Source organism: Emys orbicularis, chromosome 9 (genome assembly GCF_028017835.1).
Source record: "Emys orbicularis isolate rEmyOrb1 chromosome 9, rEmyOrb1.hap1, whole genome shotgun sequence".
Lineage (NCBI taxonomy): Eukaryota > Metazoa > Chordata > Testudines > Emydidae > Emys > Emys orbicularis.
This window is the reverse complement of record NC_088691.1, coordinates 60,172,617-60,195,787: the sequence shown is the minus strand read 5'-3', so window position 1 is coordinate 60,195,787 and position 23,171 is coordinate 60,172,617. Positions and strand designations below refer to the sequence as shown.

The window sequence follows — 23,171 nt, the reverse complement described above, 5'->3', positions numbered from 1 at the left end:
CAAATCCATGTTGCTCTGATGGAGTATTACCAAACTATTTCAGGTCAGAAACCTAAAATAAATACTGATCCTCTTGTATGAAACATTATACCCCGAAGTCATAATGTTCAAGTTTCACTCTTTGTCTTGCTTCCTGGCCATGAACTGAGGAATGTTTACAGCCACCTGCCCTCTAAAGGAAAAAGGACTAGACTAGTGGTCTTTATCACTCCTACTTGTGAATTTGCTTGTGTGGAAGGCCCAAGAGAATAACCTAATTAATCCTAAACTTCCTCCTACTCAAGGCTTGTTGCCTTTCTTTAAGAGATCACTGAATCCCAGATACAAGACAAACACTAAGACATTGTGAAAATGCATGTGCATTTCATTGGTTTCACTGAGCTATACAGTTACACATTTTCATTATACTCTAAGGACTCAATTGTACCAGTAAGGCAGAGATGTCAAAGGGGATGACATGGAGCTACACCATCCCTGCTTATACAGGGCAGTTTATTCCCACTCTGCTAAGTGAAGCAATCAAGTGTTTCTGGTGGCCGGGCAGATTTCTCTCTTCTGCACCCAGACCCCTTTTGGGCACCAGGCACACCCAGGGCTGAAATTAGGGAGCAGTACCTGCAATTGTGGGTAGCCCTTGGCAGACTATGGAGCCAAATTACTCTGGACCCAACTGGATAGCTAGAATTCTAGCAGGGATTCTATTAATTTAAGGCACCACAAGAGAGTTTATTTGTATAAGTGTAGCTAACTGATGGAAGGGAAGAAAATATTCAGCTAATCAGTTAAGTACAGTAACCAGCAAATTGATAAGGAAGTTATTCTAACATGTTACATTTGTTATGCTGCCAGTCAGCAATTAAATAATAAAAATGTGACCAGCGTTATTAAAAACAAGATAGCAAGAGACCATAATAAGCAACACAAGTCAATCTTTATTGAAAACTGAATACATAACAATTCTTGTTACAATAAACGTGCTTTTAAGAATTTAAATCTGAGCTCATCTACTCGTTGGATTGCATAAAAATAAAAAAGTATGAATTTACACATAATTGAACTGGCTCAGAATGGAATCTCCACTCCTTTGTGTGTTGATGCAATAGTTCAATGCAGAAGTGAGTGATGCTTTAAAACTTATTCTGGAAGACAACATTTACCTAAACTTAAAAAAGTACCAATATAACTGCTTGTAAGACAGTTTTAAAAAAAGTCATAAAAAAGGAAACCTGTGCCTATTTTGTAACAAACATGGAGAACTATTACTGGGGCCTCTTGTACTTCTGTTGCATGCACTCACCCTCCCCTCCCCCACCCCCAAAATCGTAGATATGAGGGCAGCCAATAATAGCACTACAATAAAAAAAAATTAACAAATCCGTTCTACTTGAAACAAGTCTGTACAGCAGCCAGCTAAAGAAGCTTTCCCAGTTTGCCTGTTAAGTCCCAAAAGTCACAACAGGCCTGGGAAAATGACGTTCACGTTTTTGATGTTGGAGCTTCAGGCTATAAACTGTTCAGAATATTTGATATTACAAGTGGACTCTCAACACTGTGGTAGTCCGATAATTCCAAATGTCACATTCAAGAGACAAGGGAAGAGATTTCTTCCCCCCCAATTAAGCATTGTTCCTCCTCCATGCCAGCCCCCTCCTCCCCTCAACACTAGTGGCCTCATCTCATCTCATCTCCTCCCTACACACTCACAGGGTAAACAGCACCTGCTGGAAAGTCCTCACTAGCTTAGAAGAGGAAATCTTTGAACCGGCCTGAACATTCTGAATGAGGAATGTTAGTGAAAAATGATCCTACCTCACTGCACTGTTTCCTTATTAACATTCACAATTGTGTGTACAGAAGGCTTACAGTGGGTAAAACTTATCTGCTTAATGCTTCCTTAATTAGAAATACATGGACAAGTTTAATTCTTCCTTATGTTTTTTAACAGGTTTTCCATTAACAGAATGCATTTTAAACCGGGGATTAATGGATTGTTTCAAACCTCCACAAATAGTAAATTATCCTATAGTGACACCTGCTGGAGAAGAGTGGGCATAAAATAGGTGTATTTTCTAAAGACACCAGACCAAGCTTCTTTCTCTGGTTAGTTTCAAGTTATGCAAATAACAATCAGGAAATCTGTCCTCTCTTCCCAGAAATTTAACTGAAGTATCACCTCACTGTTTCTGTGCCTATAAGTGAGGGTTTCACATAAAAGGTATTTTCTATTCTCTTATATGGTCTTAAACCTACAGTTAATGATTGTGTCAAAAGATTGCTGCATTTCTCCATTCTGGCAAAATTAACATGTTTAAGGCCAAAATCAATGGTATCCAATACTGTGTCCAAGCACTGGGGGAGCTATTCGGAGTCAAAATTCTGAACATTTTTTTGGCTCCGATACAGTAAGTGGCCTATTCTCTCTGTAGACATTAAGCTAGATTGCTCTGTAAAGACTAATCAATGTGGATGGAGTACCCTGTTATACATATCTGTACCATGAACTGTAAGTCAGAAAACACTAAGACATAGTTGTACTTACGGGGCTTTTCAGTGGGTGAGGTGGCAGGAGGAAGGACTTCAACTGAAACCCAAATTATGAACTTTTGTCATCTATCGCTGCATCTAAGCCCTTAACTTGCATAGTACACTCAAAAAGCAATTCTGTACGTCTTCTAAAACTTCAACAGGAAATGGTTGGTTAAAATAAGTTTATAAACAAGATTTAAAATAATGAAGTAGTTCTATTTCCTTCCTACTGGTTGGTTAATGACCACACTACAGATTAGGGCTACCAGCTTCTGATGCCAGTTATTTAGCCATTTTCAAGAATGACTTGATTTCATTGCTACATTTAAGAGACACAATCAGATGTTACCAACACGGGAAACTCCTCAGCCTTAACAATACTTGTTTAAATGCAACACTTGAAGTTAGATCCAAAGTTTATGTTGGACTTCTCTTATATTATTGCTGTAATAGCGGTCTTCAATTACAGGTTTAAGTAGTAGTATTTTTATTCTATTCTATGAAGCTGCCATAAAAGTTTCAGAGAAGCTTGATTTGAACTGGTTTCTACTGCAGTACAGCCCTTTCATTTTCTTGAAAGCTCCAATGCAACCACGTACTGTGTCTATGTGTGTAAAGCTATACAGGATTTTAAATAGGGAATGTAATAGAAAAATCAGGAGAGAATGTTTCATAAGACCCCCACTGTGTAATGTATGATTTTTATCACAGTTCCATATCCATGCTTTCCACTATTTGCAACAAAATGCCATTAAGATTGTTTATATACACACCACCCCCTCCCCCACCACTGTGCTTTTGGTTACTCCCTTAAACTACTGGAGAACAGCTCAAACCTCCCATTAGTTTATATCACATCTGGAAGGTGCAATACCTTTTGCAAGAAAAAAGGTACAATTTCCCCTTTGTGGATGAATCCCATAATGCAACTTAGAAAAAAGTGCTCAAGCGAGACCCTCTAAATGTTATGGAATAGTACTATTAGGAGACAACAATTCCAAGGAAACATTTAGGAATCTGAAGTCAGAGCAAATATATAGGACTTTATATTCTTTCCATAACTATTTATCTAACACAGCATTCATGAAAGTTCTCTCCTAGGGTTTCAAAGCTTTGTTATCGCTGGGAAACAAGACTGGAGACAGCAAAGCTTAAAACTTGTTCTCTATAGCTTCTCCCCAAGACAGCATTGTTTCACACCTCACAAGTATTTTTATTAAAAACATACAAAGACAATGAAACTCTCACTCTAAACTAGCTACACTGCATTAATGTTCACTACAGCCTCTGGAGCACTTGACCAGTCAATGCTGCAAACCTACTACACAAATGGAATTATTAAACAGACTTGAACAAAGCAGTACAGATTCAAATAGTTTGTTTGGGGTAATTCTCTGCTCCATATACAAATATATGGAAATCCTTAAGCTGTAGTAAGTGCTCATGAGTAAGTTTTAAAGTACTTATAGTTAACACCATACTTATGTTAAAGGCATTAGCAATAAGGGGTAGTCTGTTTACAGTGATCCATGCAAAATAATCCTAAACTTTATAAAACAAAACATGGAAGTAAAAAAATACGAAGAGTGCTTATTGTAAAAAATAGTTACTGAAGACTAACCTCTAATGGGCATTCAGGTGCATATGCCTCCCACCAGGGTAGAGTATGGGAATGGCAGCATTAAATCAGCACTGACGCTACCCTGAAGTAGCTGCCAAACCTGTAGAAGGAGCAGACCACCTCAACACAAAGCCCAAGTCGATATACAACTTTAAAAAAAATTATTTTTGGATGGAAATTAGACTACAAACACTACAGCCTGACATACCTCTATGTAAACTCTTAAAAGGGAACAACATTTTATAACCATTTACTGCATAATTTATTGCAGGCAGAATGTATCTTGGAAAAAAATTGCATCTTACTGGAATCATAAATCAGGCAGGTTTCAGAAAAACCTTGATTTTGTTGTGCAATATTCAAATTTAAAAATTTAAAATCTTTCCCATAATGATTTTGGTATACAAATGGGTTCCAAGACTAGCCCTTTATCCCCACAGCATTTGCTTTGAGGTACTTTTTAAAAATTGAAGCTGCGAGCAAGAATACCAGAAATGACTCATTGCAATGAAACACTAATCTGCAGTCAGTCTTAATTTGCATGCTTTCCAAGTGCAATTTAAGAGGTAAAAGAAGGAAAACCCAACAATTACATCAACAATTTTGTAACCAATGAATGACTCCTACTATGATCAATTACTTTTTTTTTTTTTTTAAAGGAAAAACTTTCTGAAATCTCTACATTCCAACAGCCCTGCTATACTGCACCCATAAACCACATTGCATGTAATATAAGCTAAAAGGAAATTGTGTTAAAATGGTTTGTTCCCCTTTAATACACTTAACAAGCACACAAACTTTCTTCAGGATAACATGTAGTTGAACTCCTCCTGTTGGTTGCAGAAAACCCTAGCATTTCTTAAGCATTAGAAAAGCAAGCTGCGTCAACAGCACATACATTTTCAGCTGATTAGAACATTCTTTAGGAAAAAACAGAATGGATTTCCTGGACTGAAGCCAAAGAAAATTTGATTCTATCACCATGTATTTTTTTCAGGAGCCAGAATTCATTTTATATATACATATATGGTGTTACCACCTCGTCTAATGGCGCAGATTTGCCTTAAGGATATGGGCAGCTTGGAAGGCTGCTTTACTCACATTTTTCATTAACTGGCCACACAAAACTTCATTCACCATTCCATTCTGATCCTTAAGAATGTCCGCATAACACTGCATCCATATAATAGAAATGAAAGGGTAAATGTGGTAAACTAATTCTGTGCAGGATTTCTACAGCTCATCAGACTCGATTTCCAGTCACTCCAATTTGCGTTAGCTGAATTTAATTAGAAAGGAATACATCACCTAAATAATTTTTTCCCCCTTTTAACTGGCAACTCCATCAACCCAAAAAGGTTGAAGCAGTTATCTGATGTATATTATGGTATTCTATAAAGAAATTCACTTTCACGATTCTACCTTTTAAGACCCTGCATATGTTACAACAGTGCATTAGCGATACAAGTTGTAAAATACTTTTCGGTTCCTTTGGATTTTGCATATGGTTTTTGCATCAGTCACTGCATGAGCAAGCTTTGTTTTTTTTGTTGCTTTTTTTTTTTAACATGCATTCAACTAGATATGGATCAGAATAAGTTTATACTCCCTTTTTTATCATTATAATTAGCTAAAAAATTGCAAGACAGTCCACAAAACAGGATTTGCTTTAAGACTAACTGCTGGAGTTCCAAGATGTAAGATATGCAGCACTGGAAAAATCTTCAGTGATCTGGAATTAGTAGTGTTTAGCAAAGTGTTGAAAGCATTCAGAAGAAAGAAAGTCCTGGTTGGAGGCATGAGGGCTTCAGCACCAACTTTTAAACCTCAATTACTTGATTGCATATCTCCCATCTTCAAACCTACATTCAGAGAGAAAGAGGCAAGATAGATACTCATAACTATGTTGTACTTTAACCAAGTAAAATCCCAGAATCTAGTTTAATGCTGCAAGCTCTACACTGTTATGCATTTAAAATAGATTGCCTTTAAAAAAATCAAACTATAACCTAATGCTACTTCACTGCAACAATCCTGAACACAAGACCCTTTGTTTTCCTCACACATCCAACATCCACTGAGGTGTTATTTTTAAGTAGCTTTGGCAGTGAAGAGATTTTCCTACAAATTTCATACCCCAAATGCTATTTATAACATGATTGCTGGCACAGATTTTGTTACAAAAAAGGACTAGGTTTTCGGAAGCAAACCCCTCAGTGACATTCCACGGACTTCACAAGCAAAAGAGAACAGACATTCCAGATTTGCCAAAATCCAAATAAAAATGGCTAACTGCTCCAAATGCAGGCAGTTTTTAATACCACCACTGAAGTGTTTTAAGTCAAAGCATAATACTTTTCCTTCACATCTCATTTGAAGAAAACCTTTAATACTTAGCAACTAAAGCACTGAGCAACTGAAGAAATTACCTTAAGAAAATCGTAGTTACTAAAACTGATATATTTGGAATGAAGTAATAAGATGTTTACAAATAGACCTGTGCTCACATTGTGTTTCATATGAACGACACTCCCTTCAGATAAGCTTATACTGGTGAAGTTTAACAATCATTCCACTGCGATATTGCAGAAATTATATTGGTGACATGGTCATAATGCTGGCCTGGAGTCACAACTTATCATGCAAAAAGCCAGATATAGGTCAGCAGAGCTAAGTGCTAGTCCCTGCTCAGCTAATCTATTGTGGAACCCTAGAAAAGTCACTTTACTTCTTTGCCTCAGAAGAACAGTACAAAGGAAAGCATAAAATAAGATTTGCAGATGAAACATGCTAGATGAGAGTTTATTATAATGGTCCCAATCCTATAGCTTACTCCAGCAAGGTTTCCACTGATGTCATTGGAAACTTTATGTTAGCAAGGGTTACAGAATCAGTCCCACTGCACTAGCTGCATATTGAAAGGTTATAGGTGGACAATGTGTATATTGTTATATGCAACTTATCCTTAACAATTCTGCCCTTGTGCTCATGGCACATTGTCACTTTAAGTACACATATAGCATATTCTTAGTTGAAAGGTGCTATAAGTGCAAACAACTTCAGATATTTAAGCCAATACCACTGAGGGGTTAGTGGTAGCGGTAGCTTCTTTTTACAGATCTGAGAACTGAGGAACAGATGTTAAGCGCCTTGTTCAAAGGGCACACAATGAGCCCGTGGCAGAACCAGAACATATCAGTGAGCTCCTGACTGCCAATCATAGAAATGGGCATGGAAAATAGGGGACAGTTAGATTTTTGTCTTAACTTGTTAGAAACATTTAACAGAGCAATAAATGAAGGGAGCCAGCCTGATTCTGCTCTCACACTGATTTTATAAACATATAATTTACACTAGTGGAGTTAGTCCTGATTTGCACTTGTGAAACGCAAGCAGAATCAGGCCCCCAGAAGAGTAAGAACAATAAGCCATGTCAATTTTAAGCAGCACTCCCCATTGAAACTAAAAAAAAAAAAAAAAAATGTATAATATGCTGGCTTCATAAATTAACGTTTTTTTATCAGTAGAAATCTAGAGCAGATTTCACAAGTCTTTTTCTCTCCATGTGTAGTTTAAACTGTGCTACAGACTGTAATGATTTTTCCATGAAGACTATAAACAGTTAAAATTTAAATTTAAACCCACCTGAATTTGGGTGACAGGAATGATCAGAGTCTTATGCTTACTAGTAAATGGCCTCTCTTTCTGGGAAATGTTCATCCATAAGGAAATATGAAGTGCCCCCTTATTTATACTGATCCAAATAGCCCCCTTATTTAAGCTGATCCAACGTCCATGTTTTACATATTTTTTCACTCATGGATCAGTGTTGTTGGATTCAGGAATTGTCACAAAACTCAAATCACTGAGCAAACTAGCCTGTTTCCATATAGACCCCACAGGGCCCTGGATTCAGCAAACCTAACATTTCTACAGCTGTGCAAATTAAAATGCTGTATTTTGAGAAATAGATCATTTGGAATTCTATATGCAGGCATCAATGAGATGAATATGCAGAAAAAGGAAGTCTCATCAGAAGACAGACACGTGTTTAAAAAACATCCTTCCTCCTACACAACTTAATCAAAACGAACTGACATTTAGGCAAAATAGTCTACTTATATCCCTATTCACTGAATTGGCATATTGTAAAATTCCCTCAAATATCTTAATGCCTGTGAAATCTCCATGAAAGAAGCTGCAGTCATGTAGTCATTTATATACAGGCCACTGTTTCAACTGTAGGCACTGGTAACTTACACTGCCAGAATAATCACCACTGTGGGGGCACATAGCTATAGGTTGGTGTTCCTGGAGCCCGATATGTGGGCATAGTAACTGGATGAGGGGCTACTGGAGTTGGGGAATGAGTTGTCAACAAAGTACCTAGGAGAAACAAAACATTTTTATATTAAATATTTTTCACAAATATGCCTTTCAACACTATTTAACAGTCATTTTGAAAACCAAAATCATATTAATCAGAACTTGTGCATCTTTTGACATATACCAATATGAAACTTCTGTGAATCTGTATTTTAGCATGTTCAGTTCCATCTACCTTCCTTCAAATGCTTATGCAACAAGAGCACTTTGATATTCTGTCCAATGCATTTTTAGATATTTTTAAAGTAGTGAATAACTACTTAGCAGCAGCTCCAGACCATAAGCACACATTATACAATGAAAAATACTTTTCCTCACAGCAGGCTCTGTGTGCTGAAGGAACACCTGATGCAAAAGAAAATTGACTAGGGTAAGTATAATTTAGTTCCTGTCTGTGCAAATGGGTTTTATAGTCAAAGGGACTGAAGAAGGCAACAGACTGGGACCCCGGAATCCTAACAATTTCCGTCTACAGCACTTCACGTACAAATTACTAATGTTTAGTTGCTGCTGCTTACCCCACACAAACAAAGAAACTGGGAAAAATACAAAGGTAATGAAGAGAGCACACAGTGCTGGTCCTGAAAAAATATCCCCACCAGGGTTGTGGGATACCTGAGGTTAGAAAGCTGAAATCTGTAGTTCACTAATCCAGAACACTATCATGTAACACGATCATTAGTTAGCCAATCTGAAAACTTTTAAGGTATCGAAGAGCAGCAGTGGTGCGGGGAAAAATAGATTTCTTACACTGTTGGTGCTTAAAAAACAGCATCACTCAAAATTCTGGGGAGAAGCACCCCAAGTGTATATTAATTCTGTACTAGAAACAGACTTGTTTCGGAGACATTTAATCAAAGACACCAATTTCTTCAGATTGACAAAGTCGCTCAAGTTCTAACATAGCTTAGGGCTAATGCGGACAGGACTGCGTGTTCTGTAACTGTGCTGGGGAACAATATTACGACCTAGGTCTTAGTCATAAAACTATGTTGTTCTGATAACACTAAAAACACATGTTAGAACATGGGCACCAGTAACTGACAGTCAACTGTGTGGACCACAGTTGTACTTGCATTATGTCCAGGCCCTAAAACCTTCCCTCTGAAAGTGCAGCTTGGGAGTTCTTGGCAGTTCTGAGCAATGATTCTCTATCTGATTAACTAGAATGGAGAGTTCACTTAGCACTCAGCCTGGGAAAGAGAACCGTACCCTTTAATTCCCAAACCCCAAGCGACTAGAGGAACAAAAGCCCCTCTTGATGATCTCTTGGGCAGCACTGCAATTAGAAGGCCACGTCAGTTTCCTTGGTTTCAATGTTTCTATGCTGCTTACTTGGCCTGATCCAGAATACTAGGATTTTGTAGTTAGAATGGCTTAAAATTCATATACAAGCACACAAACATCTCACATTAAACAAAACTAGTGGTTGTGGAAAACCTATAACTGCAGTACATTTCTGGTAAGGCCTTAACATGTAATGCATCCATACTGTAAGAGATGGACCACAAACCCAAACTGTACTTCATCAAAAAGTGTAAGCAATATAAATCAATCTACCTGCTGACATTGCCATAGTGGTCCCAGCCACCATTCCCATAGTCACACCATTTCCTCTTGGTGGTGGAATTGGAGCAGGATACATAGTTGCTGGCATGCCATTAGGCTGCACAACTGTGGTGTGATGGATTACGTGGGGTGGTGCTGCATATAAAGGCTGCGTGTAGTAAGTGCCTTGCTGTTGGAAAAGAAAATAAGTAAACCTACTAAGTATATTTTCACTATCACATGTACTGAAAGCAATAATTCAACCTTTGAGATGTTCGAGGCAGCAATGTTTTATTCCAGAAATAGGAGTCTGATGTATGTCAGGGACTGGAGACAGAATACTTAAACGCTGAAATAGAGAAACTAAAACTTCAGGGTTGAAAAATGGTTTTTCAGCTACTAACTACTGGTTGGGCAGCCAAAACCCCCAAATATAACCTCTCTCTAGAATTAAGCTGTTTTGTCTCTTCCTCTGCATCTGGATTTTGTGTTTTTGCCCCCTCCCCTCTCATGCCCTGGGGATCCTTCAAGGTTGCTCTCCCTCCCAATAAACCATGTGGCTGAGGATTGGGTGCGTCTCCTTCCAGAATCAGAAGCCCTAAAAGGTTACTACAGTGCAATATGAAGAAGTTTTCTTCCCGCAGGGCCCAAGTAGACCACTTCAGAGTACTGCCAGGGCACTGCAAGCAAGTTTACATAAATATTACAACATGCTGCACCCCGACTCCCAAGGGCAGCTCACTTTTCCTAGTCTGAGGCTTTGGCTACACTGGCGCTGTACAGCGCTGCAACTTGCTGTGCTCAGGGGTGTGAAAAAACACTGTAAAGCGCCAGTGTAATCAGTGCCTGCAGCGCTGCACGCTCGCTCGCAGCGCTGCAAGCTACTCCTCTCAGAGAGGTGGAGAACATACATACAAGCCCTTAGTTTTCATCTAGCCCTGCCCCAGCTCTTTCCTCCTTGCTTCTACTTCTAACCTCTCCATAACATCACACTTATGCCACTGTATCCTAGATACTTGTCTAGTGATGCAGAAGGGTGAAACTGATGCTATCATCAGTTTCATTATGCTGCTTCAGCTGGGCCATAGGGGAAGTACTCTGTATGGAATGTCAGGAAAAGTGTAGTAGAGCCTGAGGTCTCTCCTACCACAGTGAACAATCTCGCTTCTGTTCCTGTTTTCACAATGGCACAGTAGGAAAAGTGGAGTGAAACTGACCAAGACAGCATCAGTGTGATCCTGCTATTCCTGCATAAAGGAGCAACAGCAGCTGCCACAATCCTCTCATAGTAGCTGCCACAATCCTCTTTGAAGCAGGGGTTAAGAACTTAAGAAAAGGAGTGCCCAAAATTTAGTTTCCAAAGCCAGACACAGGCACTTTTACAATTTTACCTTAAGAGACTTGGAAGTTAACATGCTATTTTTACAAGTGACTTAGGCACTTAGACTCTTAAGTCTCACTGATTTTCAAGTTTCCAACTTACATAATGTGACAAACACTTTTCAAAATTAGGTGACCTATTTAGATAACTAAAGCTAACATTTTCAAACGTGCTGAACACAAGCTCACATGGACTTTAATGAGTCCCTCAACACTTTTGAAAAATAAGGCCATGTATTCAGATGTCTAAATCTGGACTCAGAAGCCTAATTTTAGGCACCCGTTTTTTAAACTCTTAACTTTAGTGTACTAGTACAGAATCATAGGACTGGAAGGGACCTCAAGAGGTCATCCAGTCCCGTGGACTCATGGCAGGATTAACCCTGACAGATGTTTGTCTAACCTGCTCTTAAAAATCTCCAATAATGGAGACTCCACAACCCCCCATGGCAATTTATTCCAGTGTTTAACCATCCAAACAGTTAAGAAGTTTTTCCTTATGTCTCACCTAAACTGCCCTTGCTGCAATTTAAACCCATTGCTTCTTGTCCTATTCTCCTTCTAACAACCTTTTGTGTATTTGAAAACTTATGTCCCCTCAGTCTTTTCTTCTCCAGACTAAACACACCCATTTTTCCCCCCCCAATCTTCCCTCATAGGTCATGTTTTCTAGACCTTTAATCATTTTCGTTGCTCTTCTCTGGACTTTCTCCAATTTGTCCACATCGTTCATGAAATGTGGTGCCCAGAACTGGACACAACACTCCAGTTGAGGCCTAATCAGCACAGAGTAGAGCAGAAGAATTACAAGGGAGAAGCCCATCACTGTGCACAAAATAAATTTACATGCTGGACAGGCAATTAAGTTTTTTTTTTTTTTTTTTTTAAATACATGAAGCATTTTGGTAACAAACCCTCAAAACATGTAGAAATAAGTGGTCATCTTTATTTCATGAAACAATGAAACACAACATTGAGAGTTTCGACATTTACAATGCATGCTGAAAGCAAGCTACTATTTGAATTGGCACAAAACAGTTGAGCTTTACTTTTTACCTGTGCATATGGATTCTGCTGTGGATAGGCACTTCGAACCGGATACACAGCAGTCTGGTAGGGGTTGGGTGATGAAGAATAAGGTGGCACTGCACCACTGGTGGGTGAACAGGATACTTTATATGGTGTTCCTGGTGTATAACCTGAAACAAAGATAAGTCTGCTTTAAAATGCCATAGGCAAGACAATGACCAGAGTACTGCGTACTAAAGTTTGAGACTAATATAACTGAATTTATTATTCTTAACCCTCATGTTTCACATTTATCTTATTCAGTATGATATATTATCATCAATACCTATGCACATATTCTTAAAGGCATTAGTCACATAGGGACAGATATAGTCAGTAATACCTGATTGCCTGTCAATCAACTAATTCACATAACTCACCACTTTCCAATTTACTAATGGACTTAAGGAAGCTGCTTTCCTACAGAAGACTATGAAGAACCCAAAGATCCTCCTGGACTGAGTCAAGTGCTCCAACAGAACAGAAGGAAGGCGGCAGAATGGAAGAGTAGTGCCAAATGTGGCCACACACTGATGTTAGGGAGAGGAAGGACGTAGTACAACACATTCGGCTTTTGGCATCTAGAAAACATGTCTTAACTAGGATCTTTTACAAGTCTACTTCATGCTGTAACTCACATTTGTTATGACACTGATGAGAAGCTTGGCTCCACCATAATGGATAGGTCTATTTTGATCAAAATGGCTTGGAATGCATTAAATGCTAACCAAGTTCCCAGCACACACCAATAATCATTACAATCAATGATCTCTTTGCAAAGGGGAAATCTCTGCAGAAAACTATGCAATGGCAGAACTACCCTACTCTACAGGTTAGAACTATTTTAAATGGTTAGAAGGGCTTCTCAAACATTATGGAGGGATCAGTGACACCTCCGGCTTGCATCTTCCATTTTTACCTTTAATGATATTTCCTTGCCATTTAACAGCAAATGCCAACATTTTCAGACTTGGATGCCTAAACTAAATTTTAAAATCTAGGCTTCAGTGATTAAATGCTAAAGTAAGATACAAGTAACATAAGCACATAAGTCACTTAAGAGCTTAGATCCCATTTTAAAGATGGCACTTGTGTACCTACATTTTATTGGTATTCAATAATAAAGACCTTTATATAATTTGTGTGTAGACAAGCTCCTAAAGATCTCATATGACTTTTAAAATAGATTCATAAAAGGCTTGATCCCACCACAATGCTTTTACACATCTCAGGAGGTCCATAGAAGTGAGCCTCCCTCTCAGGCATGTTAGGAGCTACGCAGTTATTACCCAGATATGCAGTGACTGAGGCATATGCTTTTGGCTCAGACCCCATACACCTGAAAGGCAGATCTGAGATTCCTTGGGCCTACTCAGTGGGTAAGGAGACTTAGGATAATGGAGTCAATGTCTGACAGAGCATGCAAGAGAAGAGTGAAAAGAAGCACCGTAACTGCTTACACTGGGCCTTAACTGGGAGAGGCTAGAATATGAACACCCTCTGTCAGCAGTGCATACCTCTGCCAATGAAAGGTGGGGCCATACTATGAACAGCCCTGAGGGAGGAGACTAAGGCCTCAAGTCACACATGCTGAATGATATAATTGGCATTCCCAGTAAGGGCACTTTCTGGCCTTGCCTCATGTGGTATGGCTCCATGGAGCTGATGCAAAGTGCTCAGTGTTAACTCTAAGAGAGCCACCAGTGGGTACCAAAAACAGAATCCAGTGACTGGTCCATCTTGCCGTAGACATTAGAAGTCCATTGGTTATAGATGTGCAGCTACTTAAAACTTGAGTTTCTGTATCAGTTTTGTATCAGAGGGGTAGCCGTGTTAGTCTGAATCTGTAAAAAGCAACAGAGGGTCCTGTGGCACCTTTAAGACTAACGGAAGTATTGGGAGCATAAGCTTTCGTGAGTAAGAACCTCACTTCTTCAGATGCAAGTAATGGAAATTTCCAGAGGCAGGTATAAATCAAACAAGGTTAGTTCAATCAGGGAGGGTGAGGTGCTCTGCTAGCAGTTGAGGTGTGAACACCAAGGGAGGAGAAACTGCTTCTGTAGATTTTTTTTTTATAATGCTTTTTGAGGAAAAAACTTATCTAAAGATAGTTTTAATTAAGATACATTACATCTCAAAGATATCTCATCATGTAATAGGGATTATAAATTCTAATTCTATAGTATGAGACAATATATTCATATAATGTTTAAGAAAAGTTTTCTAAATGAATTCCAATAGTTCATGGATTTATGGGGTTCCAGGGGCTTCTGTATAGATTATTTAGGTTAATCTTTCTATCTACCCAATGGGACTCAGTACTCAGTCTAGAAGATACCATCAGGGATGCTTAGTTTTGCAGTTCGCAAAATGTGGATTTGTGTCTCCAGAGAACACGCTTATTAACAGCAAACATGTTTTAAAATAAATTATAGAGGTGAGAAATAACAGATCTCAACCCTACTGTCCCTCTGCAAATTTGTGTACACAGAGTCAATCCCTTACCTCTCTCTAAAAGTGCAAAGTTTCAAAAAGTTCAATGAATAGAAGATAGTTGGGGGCAGAATAGATCTGGACAAGGAGAAGAAGTCTGGAGATAAATGTGAGAAGGGAGGGACAGGCCAAAAGTGAAACTGTTTGGGCAGCATATTCCAGAAGTCTTGAGGCCTTTCTAAGTGTAACCTTCATTGATTTGAGATCTACCATACCATTCTCTCACTAGAAGGGAAAATCTATAATGTCAGCAGGCCGTAAAAGAGACCCAGTTTGGGAATAAGAACCATTCAAGAAATATATGTTTGCTGATGATGTTTTTAAAGAAAGTCACACCAGTGAACTGGTGGAAGTCACTTAAGCACTTGGATTCAGAGTCTGTTGAAGTAATAATCTCACTTTAACAGCAGTAGCTTCTTCTGCTGGTGTAGAAAGAATATTTTCTTCCTTTGGACTAATTCATTCGAAACTGAGAAATCATTTGGGATCTGAAAAAGCAGGAAAGCTCGTTTTTCTTTTCCAGATTATGAACAAACAGGAAAAGGAAGGTGAAGACAACTGAGTTAGCAGCAGAAGCCAATACACCTCCACCCCGATATAACGCTGTCCTCGGGAGCCACGTTATAGGTGAAACCGCGTAATATCGAACTTGCTTTGATCTGCCAGAGGGCCCCCCCCCCCCAAAGCACTGCTTTACCGCATTATATCCAAATTTGTGTTGCGTTATATCGGGGTAGAGGTGTATTTTAAGTTTCTCATGTTGACTCGGCAGACATAGTCGATTTAGTTTTTGTTTTTAAAAAATATATATTTCATTTAACTATTTTAATTAAAAACAATTTTAACAAAACCAAACCTGATTTTAAAAAACTTTAATGTTTAACTAAAATTCAAAAAGTCATGTTTGCTGTTGAAGAAAAAAATCCAGAATACATAACGTTGTTGTTTTAGTTAAATAAAACAATTTAAATGTCTGTCTGGTGATGTTCTCCTCCTAATACAGCATGGCAAGAAAATCCTCCAAATATTAATGATTAACCTGTTGAATTGGAGATAGTTCATCTCCCATTGACTTCATAAAATATCTGCTTCAATTACCTTGGTAAATGAAATAACCAAACAATCATTCATTTTCTGATATAGCTGTAAAACTAATCTGAAAAGTTTTCAAAAATAAATCACTTTAAAAATGTATAGTGTGTACCTTCTAAAAATGAAACCTACATCTGAGTTGTGAAGAATATGTATTAAGGTTATAACAACCAACAAGAGTGCACTTTTATGTAGAAATCCATGATTAAATTGAGTCTTCCTGACTAGTGATTTAAATCATGATTTGATTTAAATCAAATACACCCTGTCTTCTGCCTTGAACATACAAGATGTAGAGCAATTTCAGCCATAGAGGACTTAACGGCAATGCATGTTGATAGATATGTTCATCTAGGGCAGAGTTGGGCAAACTACGGCCCACAGGCCACATCCGGCCCGCAGGACCGTTCTGCCCGGTCCCTGAGCTCCTGCCCCGGGAGGCTAGTCCCCGGCCCCTCTCCTGCTGTCCTCCCTCCCCCACAGCCTCAGCTCACTCCACCGCTGGCGCAACGCTCTGGGCAGCGGAGCTGCAAGCTCCTAGGGTAGCGCAGCTGCAGAGCCTGGCCTGACCCGGTGCTCTGTGCTGCACGGTGAGCGGCTGGCTCCAGCCGGGCAGCGCAGCTGCCTGTCCTGGTGCAGCTGCACCACCAGCCACCGGTGCTCCAGGCAGCATTGTAAAGGGGCAGGGAGCGGGGGAGGGGGGTTGGATAGAGGGCAGGGGAGTTCGGGGGGCGGGGGGGGGGTCAGGGGCCGGGGGTGTGGATAGGGGTGGGGGGCGGTCAGAGGGCGGGGAACAGGGGGTTGAATGGGGGCAGGGGTTCCGGAGGCGGTCAGGGAGAAGGGGTGGTTGGATGGGTCAGAGGTCCCGGGGGGCAGTCAGGAAGGAGAGGAGGGGTTGGATGGGGCAGCAGGGGGCAGTCAGGGGCGAGGGTTCCGGAGACGGTCAGGGGACAGGGAGAAGGGGTGGTTGGATGGGGCAAGGGTCCTGGGGCGGGGGGCAGTCAGGAAGGAGAGGGGGGGTTGGATGGGGTTGTGGGGGGCAGTTAGGGGCGGGGGGTCCAGAGGCGGTCAGGGGACAGACAGTGGGCGGGTGGATGGGGCACCGGATCCAGGGGGCCGTCAGGGAGCGAGAAGCAGGGTGAGTAGGATAGGGGCAGGGGTCGGGCCACGCCTGGCTGTTTGGGGAGGTACAGCTTCCCCTAACTGTCCCTCCATACAATTTCTGAAACCCAATGCGGCTCTCGGGCCAAAAAGTTTGCCCGCCCCTGATCTAGGGTCCTCTATTCCCATGCCAAATGCTACCTCTGCCTGGGGAGGTGTCTTCTGGTTTCTGTTCACAGCTGCCTAGAGTCAAGGACTTTGGCACTGATGTATCAGAGCGTTGCTGTACCTCTCTGCACCTCCCAGATTCTGTGTTTCCAGAGACACAGTGCCCTATCTGATAAGCTGGAGTTCAGTATGACCAGTTCATCACCTCAATATACTGGAGGCTTGGAGGTCTTGGTTTCATTGCAGACAACAAATAAGGTAGTCTGGTGGGATTCTGAGCATTTTTTAAAGAAAAAAGTTATGCTTATAAGCTACCCTGCCTCAAATTCAAGATCCAACTGACAAAGGCAAGCAGAAACCAGTACTCCACCTGCTGTGCCTTTAGACAGTAATTCAGGGAAGGGACCCGAGATGTGCCAAACAAACCACTGTCCAGTTCCATGTACAGTGATATTATTATTATAAATATAGAATCTGTGCACAATTAGGAGTTTAGATTGCTTACTCTCTGCCCTAGCAAATGCTGCCATTCTCTTCTATAAGTGAGAGAAGTTGATGAGTCATTAAAACTCACAGCCCTGCAAATAAGCACCATGTTTCCAGGCATTAACTATGTAAGTACTTACTGACATATCACAAAGTCTGAGAACAGCTCTGTTTGCCCTGTGAGAAATAAGGTTCTCCTGTTACCCCCTAAATTTAAAGTCACTTGTCCAAGTCTTGTGAGTTGGTGATTACTCTCAGTTGTAAGACTTTATGACTGCATTCTATTTGACAGAGCTGTCCCTGGAATCTAACAGAACAACACTTCAGAACTATCTTGTAGAGACAACAAGGTTGTTGGTATGAAGGGAAGAGGACCAAACTATATTCCTAGGTACCATATATTATTTTCCACAAGTTATAACTAGACATTCAGGGCCAATTTTGGAGAAGTACATGAGTACTTCTGAAATTCTGGCCCATAATGGATTCGAGTGGAGGAGCTCTTGAAGGTGCATAGACAAACTAAAATCAGAATGGTATTACTGAATATTGAACTACAGGAGTGACTACAACCATACTTTATGTAATGAGAGTCATGAATAGTACAAATGACAAGCTTCCCAGGGCCAGAGGACCTAATATCTACTGTCTACTTCCTAGAACAGCAGTTTGCAGAATGTCAGGCATCACTTAATTTTTTAAGGTAAGCTTAAGAGTTAAATTAAGCTTAGTTAAGCTTACATTGCCTGAAAAAAGTTATAATGAAATCACACTGTGTTGACCTGTCCAAGCTGGCTGGCCCTTTAAGAGGAGATAGGCTCAGCTTGGCTTGGGACATAGCATTTAATCTCCAGCTCATCCTCATCTGGTGACTCAGTTACAACTAATGATCCCACCTATGAAAAGGTCAGGGAGAACTACATAAAGAGGGAAGAGAACTCACTGAGGGAAGAGTTTCCTCTGTCGGGGAAGTGCCTGGTGAAGGCAGGCTGGAGAGACAGGGAGCAATTAGGTTCCTCTGGGAGGCTCTGGAATAGGGCTTGTAAGAAGCAGAGAGGTCCTGGGGAAAACTGCTGGAGTCCTTGGGGAGGAAAGGCAGTGAGGAAACTTGCTTGGAAGAAGAGCCTCCAGGAGAAAAAAACATGGGAGGAAGTACTCAGCTAAAGGAGCAAAGAAGGAACTCTGCAGTCCCCAAGAAGAGGGGTGAAGAGCAGGGAATTTCAATGTAGCCCAAGAGCCCTGTTGTTGGTGTGGATTCTTTGGTTGTACTTTTGTTACTCCAGAAGGGGACACAACTTGAAAGACGTGACCTCGCTGGAGCACAAGGCTATGGAAGATGTAGCCAGGCAGGCCATTGCATAGCCGAAGCAATGGTCAGCAGGGGGCACTGGAGATGAAGACCCGAGCGATGGCAGGCTCCGACACCAGTGGGCGCTACAGTGGTAAATGAAACCACTTACATGACCCATTTGTGAATTAGGCTCTTCATACAAATTCCTCTCCTTCCATCCTGCTCTCCCCTTCTTCTCTTCCCCCTCCTCTCCCTCACCCCCCGTCATCTTTGGTATGCTTTAGACATCAATCGATAAACACTAAATTTTTCTAGATAAGTTGTATAGCAATATGCAAATGAATAAACAGGCTAGTTTTTCTCCACTATCCTTTTCCCTTTCATTGCTAATGTAGATTTATGCAAGCCATAATATTTTACAAAGGACAGTAAGCAATTTCTTATCTGTATATAATATCCCTTTTGAAAAAGTCTAAGGTTTCCTTTCCGAGTGTATCCTTCTGTTGTGATTGGAGATTAATTTAACAGCTACTATCAGTTTCTCCTTCTTTCCAATATTAATAGAATGCTCATCACATTGAGGGATTCTTCCAGGGATTCTTTCACTTTTGTTCGTTGGCCCCTGTGCATATCTTCTTTCTTCCCCAAATCCCTCCTCCTGCCTGCCCCTTAGCTGAGCAGTATGAGACTGTTGTTCCTAAACACTGCTCTTTCCCCACAACCCAGTAGGAACACAATAGTAAAGCTGTCCAGAATCATAGCTGTTTCACCCTGTTGCTAGAATTGTTGGACAATCACCGTATGCAGGTGCATGACAGGCACGATCCTGAGGTAGGAAGGGGCACGTAGAATTTAGGAGGTGAAAGATCAGAGGAGGTGATAAAAAGGTATATTCCAGACGCCTTTCTGAAAGAGGAAGGGAAGAGACTTACTGAGGGACATGGAAATAAAGGGAAATATCCAGAGGGTCAGGTCAGAAGGGACTAGTGAAAGATGTTAGCAAAAATTTGTGTAAGGATTTTAACTACCTATCTAATACTTGTCTCTGGCAACTAAATAACTCAAACCTCCCCAAAAACAAGTTAAAGTCCTCCCTTATCTATAACAGGAGACTGCATGTGGACACTGTGTAAACATCCCCAGATGCAAAAACTGAAGTCACTGGTTAGTTTGGAAGACCACCATTTTATGCTATTTTCAAAGTAAAAGAAAATGTTATGCATTTCTCCTCACCCCCAATTTTAAATGCTTCTAATGTAGACAAAGTTTTTGAGTATTTCTAAGCAATAAGTATTTTATGCATACCTGTTTGGAAGGTAGGATTTGCTCCTGGGTACATGCTGGGGGAATAGGCCGGGGCAGCTGCTGCATAGCCCATTGGGAAACCAGCTATGACAAAAGAGAACAATTCCAGATTATTTTCTAGATAAGCAACACAATGTTCTCAGAGAATTTGTTGTGCATGATACTTTTTGACCAAAGATCAACAAAAGTTGCAATTTTTCGAAATTCATGTTACTACTAGTTGAGAAGTAAAGCTAAAAAGTGTAGTAAGCCACAGTTCCCATTTCTCAACCCCCCCCCGCTCCCCGAACACACTTTCAGCAAAAGTCTGAATTAGCCAGCTCACTAGTAACTGCAGTCAGATTGCAAGCTTTAATATTAAATAATCCAAAAGAATATCAAACACTGAAATGCATTAAGACTACTGAACTCAGAGTGAGCCCTTTTCCCTGTGTAAAGAGAAGATATAGAAGTGTGAGTGACTCATTTCCTGGATCACAGTTTCCCAAATTGGACAGTAAAAGCCAACTTTAACCCTCCAAAATATCTTGTTTTTATTTAACCTAGATTGGTCTCTGCTTTTAGATGTCAGTTATACTCCTATCGTTTCAACCACCCACAATGACACTCAGCAGTTACAATCTGTGATTCACTCTGGCAGAGTGGCAAAATGCTGTGTTGACACCTTGACACTGATATACACAATTACCATGACTAAACCAATGTCAAGAAAGCCAGGAACCAAGTTCTAAGGTGATAATAGCACGTAGTGAAAGACAATCAGGGTGGACTGATTTAAATAATAATTTAAATTGGTAATTTAAACCAGCAAGCAGGAAACCTTGATTTAAATCATCCATTTCAATAGTGTTTTGCATTTGTATTTTGTTGTTATTTTCCTTGGTTGGTAACTATTAAAACATATTAACTTACAACTAAATACAGCCTTTACGCTAAATTTGATGCTTCTTTTTGCTAACCAGGAGGATACCTATATCTATACACTTATTAAGCATTAATTGCTTCAGTTACCTTTATTCAAATTCTTAATTTTTACATTTTTGATTATGTTAGAAAAGGATGCGTTTCTTCTTTACTAGATAACTTTTTACTTGTGATTTGTGTCAAGCAACTAAATGCACAAAAAAAGCATTTTAAGCTTTTTATTAAATAAAACTAGCTTAAATGTGCTGGATGCATAAGAAAATATTATCAAAACATGGTTTTCCTTTCAAAAATGATTAAACAAAGAAATGTTAGCAGCAGCCAGTGAAGTGACTGTTTTCGGTCCCCATGTCCTTCAAGATTTTAGCAGCTTTCATCCTCTCACTTTGTTTTTATTCATAGATTGGGGAGGAAAAAAAGCTTTCTTGCTTTTTCAACTCCCAACTAGTTTCTTAACTTTGAACCAGTCATTCAATTTGTTCTGTTCAATAAACTGGAAAGAAAATATTCTTTCTGCATCTGCAGTAGAGGGTACTGCTGGCAAAAGCTTGTTTGTCACTTCAACAAGCTTTGTTTCCAGGTGTTTAGCCAGTGACTTCCATCAGTTCAGTGGTTTGACTGTCTTAAAAAATTGGCAGCAAACTTTACTGCTTTTTTTTGTATTAGATAATAATTTTAGGCCTTGACATACATTGTCAATTTCAAACTTTCGAAAGTTTCTTTTAAATCTGATTTTTAAATGATTTTTTTTGTTTTTATTTAAAAAAATATTTTTATCCATAGTGTCAACAATTGACTGAGGGTTACACTACTATGTTATTTCACTGACTTCAGGTGTTAATTAAAAAACAAATGCTTTAATTATAACTTGCCACCTAACACCACTATTTTTAAGGTTGTTTGAGCTTTTCAATCCTCTGTCCTTATTTTATAGGTTTCGCTCCACAGTAAGAGTTCCTACTGAGCTAAAACAAGACACTCCTAGAGGAAATTACTCCTGTGAAATGTAAACAAACAGCACAACGTAAGTAGCAGATTAAACAACTTCTCCCCACAACCCACTAGTCTTTAAATCAAATGTTTTCATTCTTGACTACTCATTTGTTACTGTAATCCTGCCTAAGTACCCTTTTTAACAGTTTTAGTCCCAAAAAACCCTTTTCCCTATGTTTGGTATTTATGAAGATATCAGTGCCTTTAGATAAAGTAGAATGGAACACGCAGACAGATATCTTCTGTCTGCGTGTTCCATTCTATGCATCCGAAGAAGTGGGCTGTAGCCCACGAAAGCTTATGCTGAAATAAATTTGTTAGTCTCTAAGGTGCCACAAGTACTCCTTTCTTTTTGCGGATACAGACTAACACGGCTGCTACTTTGAAACCTGTCTTTAGATAAAGTGTGCCTTCTGAAAACAGAGACCAGTTCAGCACCAAAACATCCTGCTAAATTCAGCAGTTCTGAAGAAAGAATCAGTGGTCTTCTGAAAAAGGAGGCCAGGGATGTTTTAGTCATGCAGTGACTAAAAGTGTCTTATCTTTAATTAAACAAGTCCCAACCTTCATCATTTACTTAAAAGAGCATGTTTTGTACCCTTTAAACCTGAACTAGACAAGATATAGTAATTTAATTTAATCTGTCAATATACCATTTTACGGCATTAGATTTACATTTTATCAATTTAATTTAATTCATCCTGTTTAATTCCCTGAATGATTAATGAAATATGAAAAATCCATATTCATACAACACAAAGCTAAAAAAAACAACAAACAAAGCTTGGT

At 39.7% G+C, this 23,171-nt stretch overlaps 1 protein-coding gene across 3 annotated transcripts in view; it reads right to left on the bottom strand.

Annotated features, from left to right (window-relative positions):
- Positions 1–914: 914 nt before the first annotated feature.
- Positions 915–23,171, bottom strand: part of FAM168B (family with sequence similarity 168 member B) — a 31,992-nt gene continuing 9,735 nt past the window's right edge. For 2 of the 3 annotated variants that reach the window (XM_065411054.1, XM_065411053.1), the window contains 6 exons: positions 20,466–20,549; positions 19,959–20,066; positions 12,518–12,660; positions 10,094–10,271; positions 8,408–8,533; positions 915–6,009 (listed from right to left, as the gene is read on the bottom strand). In XM_065411054.1, coding sequence (XP_065267126.1) covers positions 8,421–8,533; positions 10,094–10,271; positions 12,518–12,660; positions 19,959–20,066; positions 20,466–20,549 — 626 coding nt within the window. In that variant the 3' untranslated portion in view covers positions 915–6,009; positions 8,408–8,420. The remainder of the gene's footprint in view (positions 6,010–8,407; positions 8,534–10,093; positions 10,272–12,517; positions 12,661–19,958; positions 20,067–20,465; positions 20,550–23,171) is intronic. The other variant, XM_065411055.1, reaches the window with a different exon arrangement.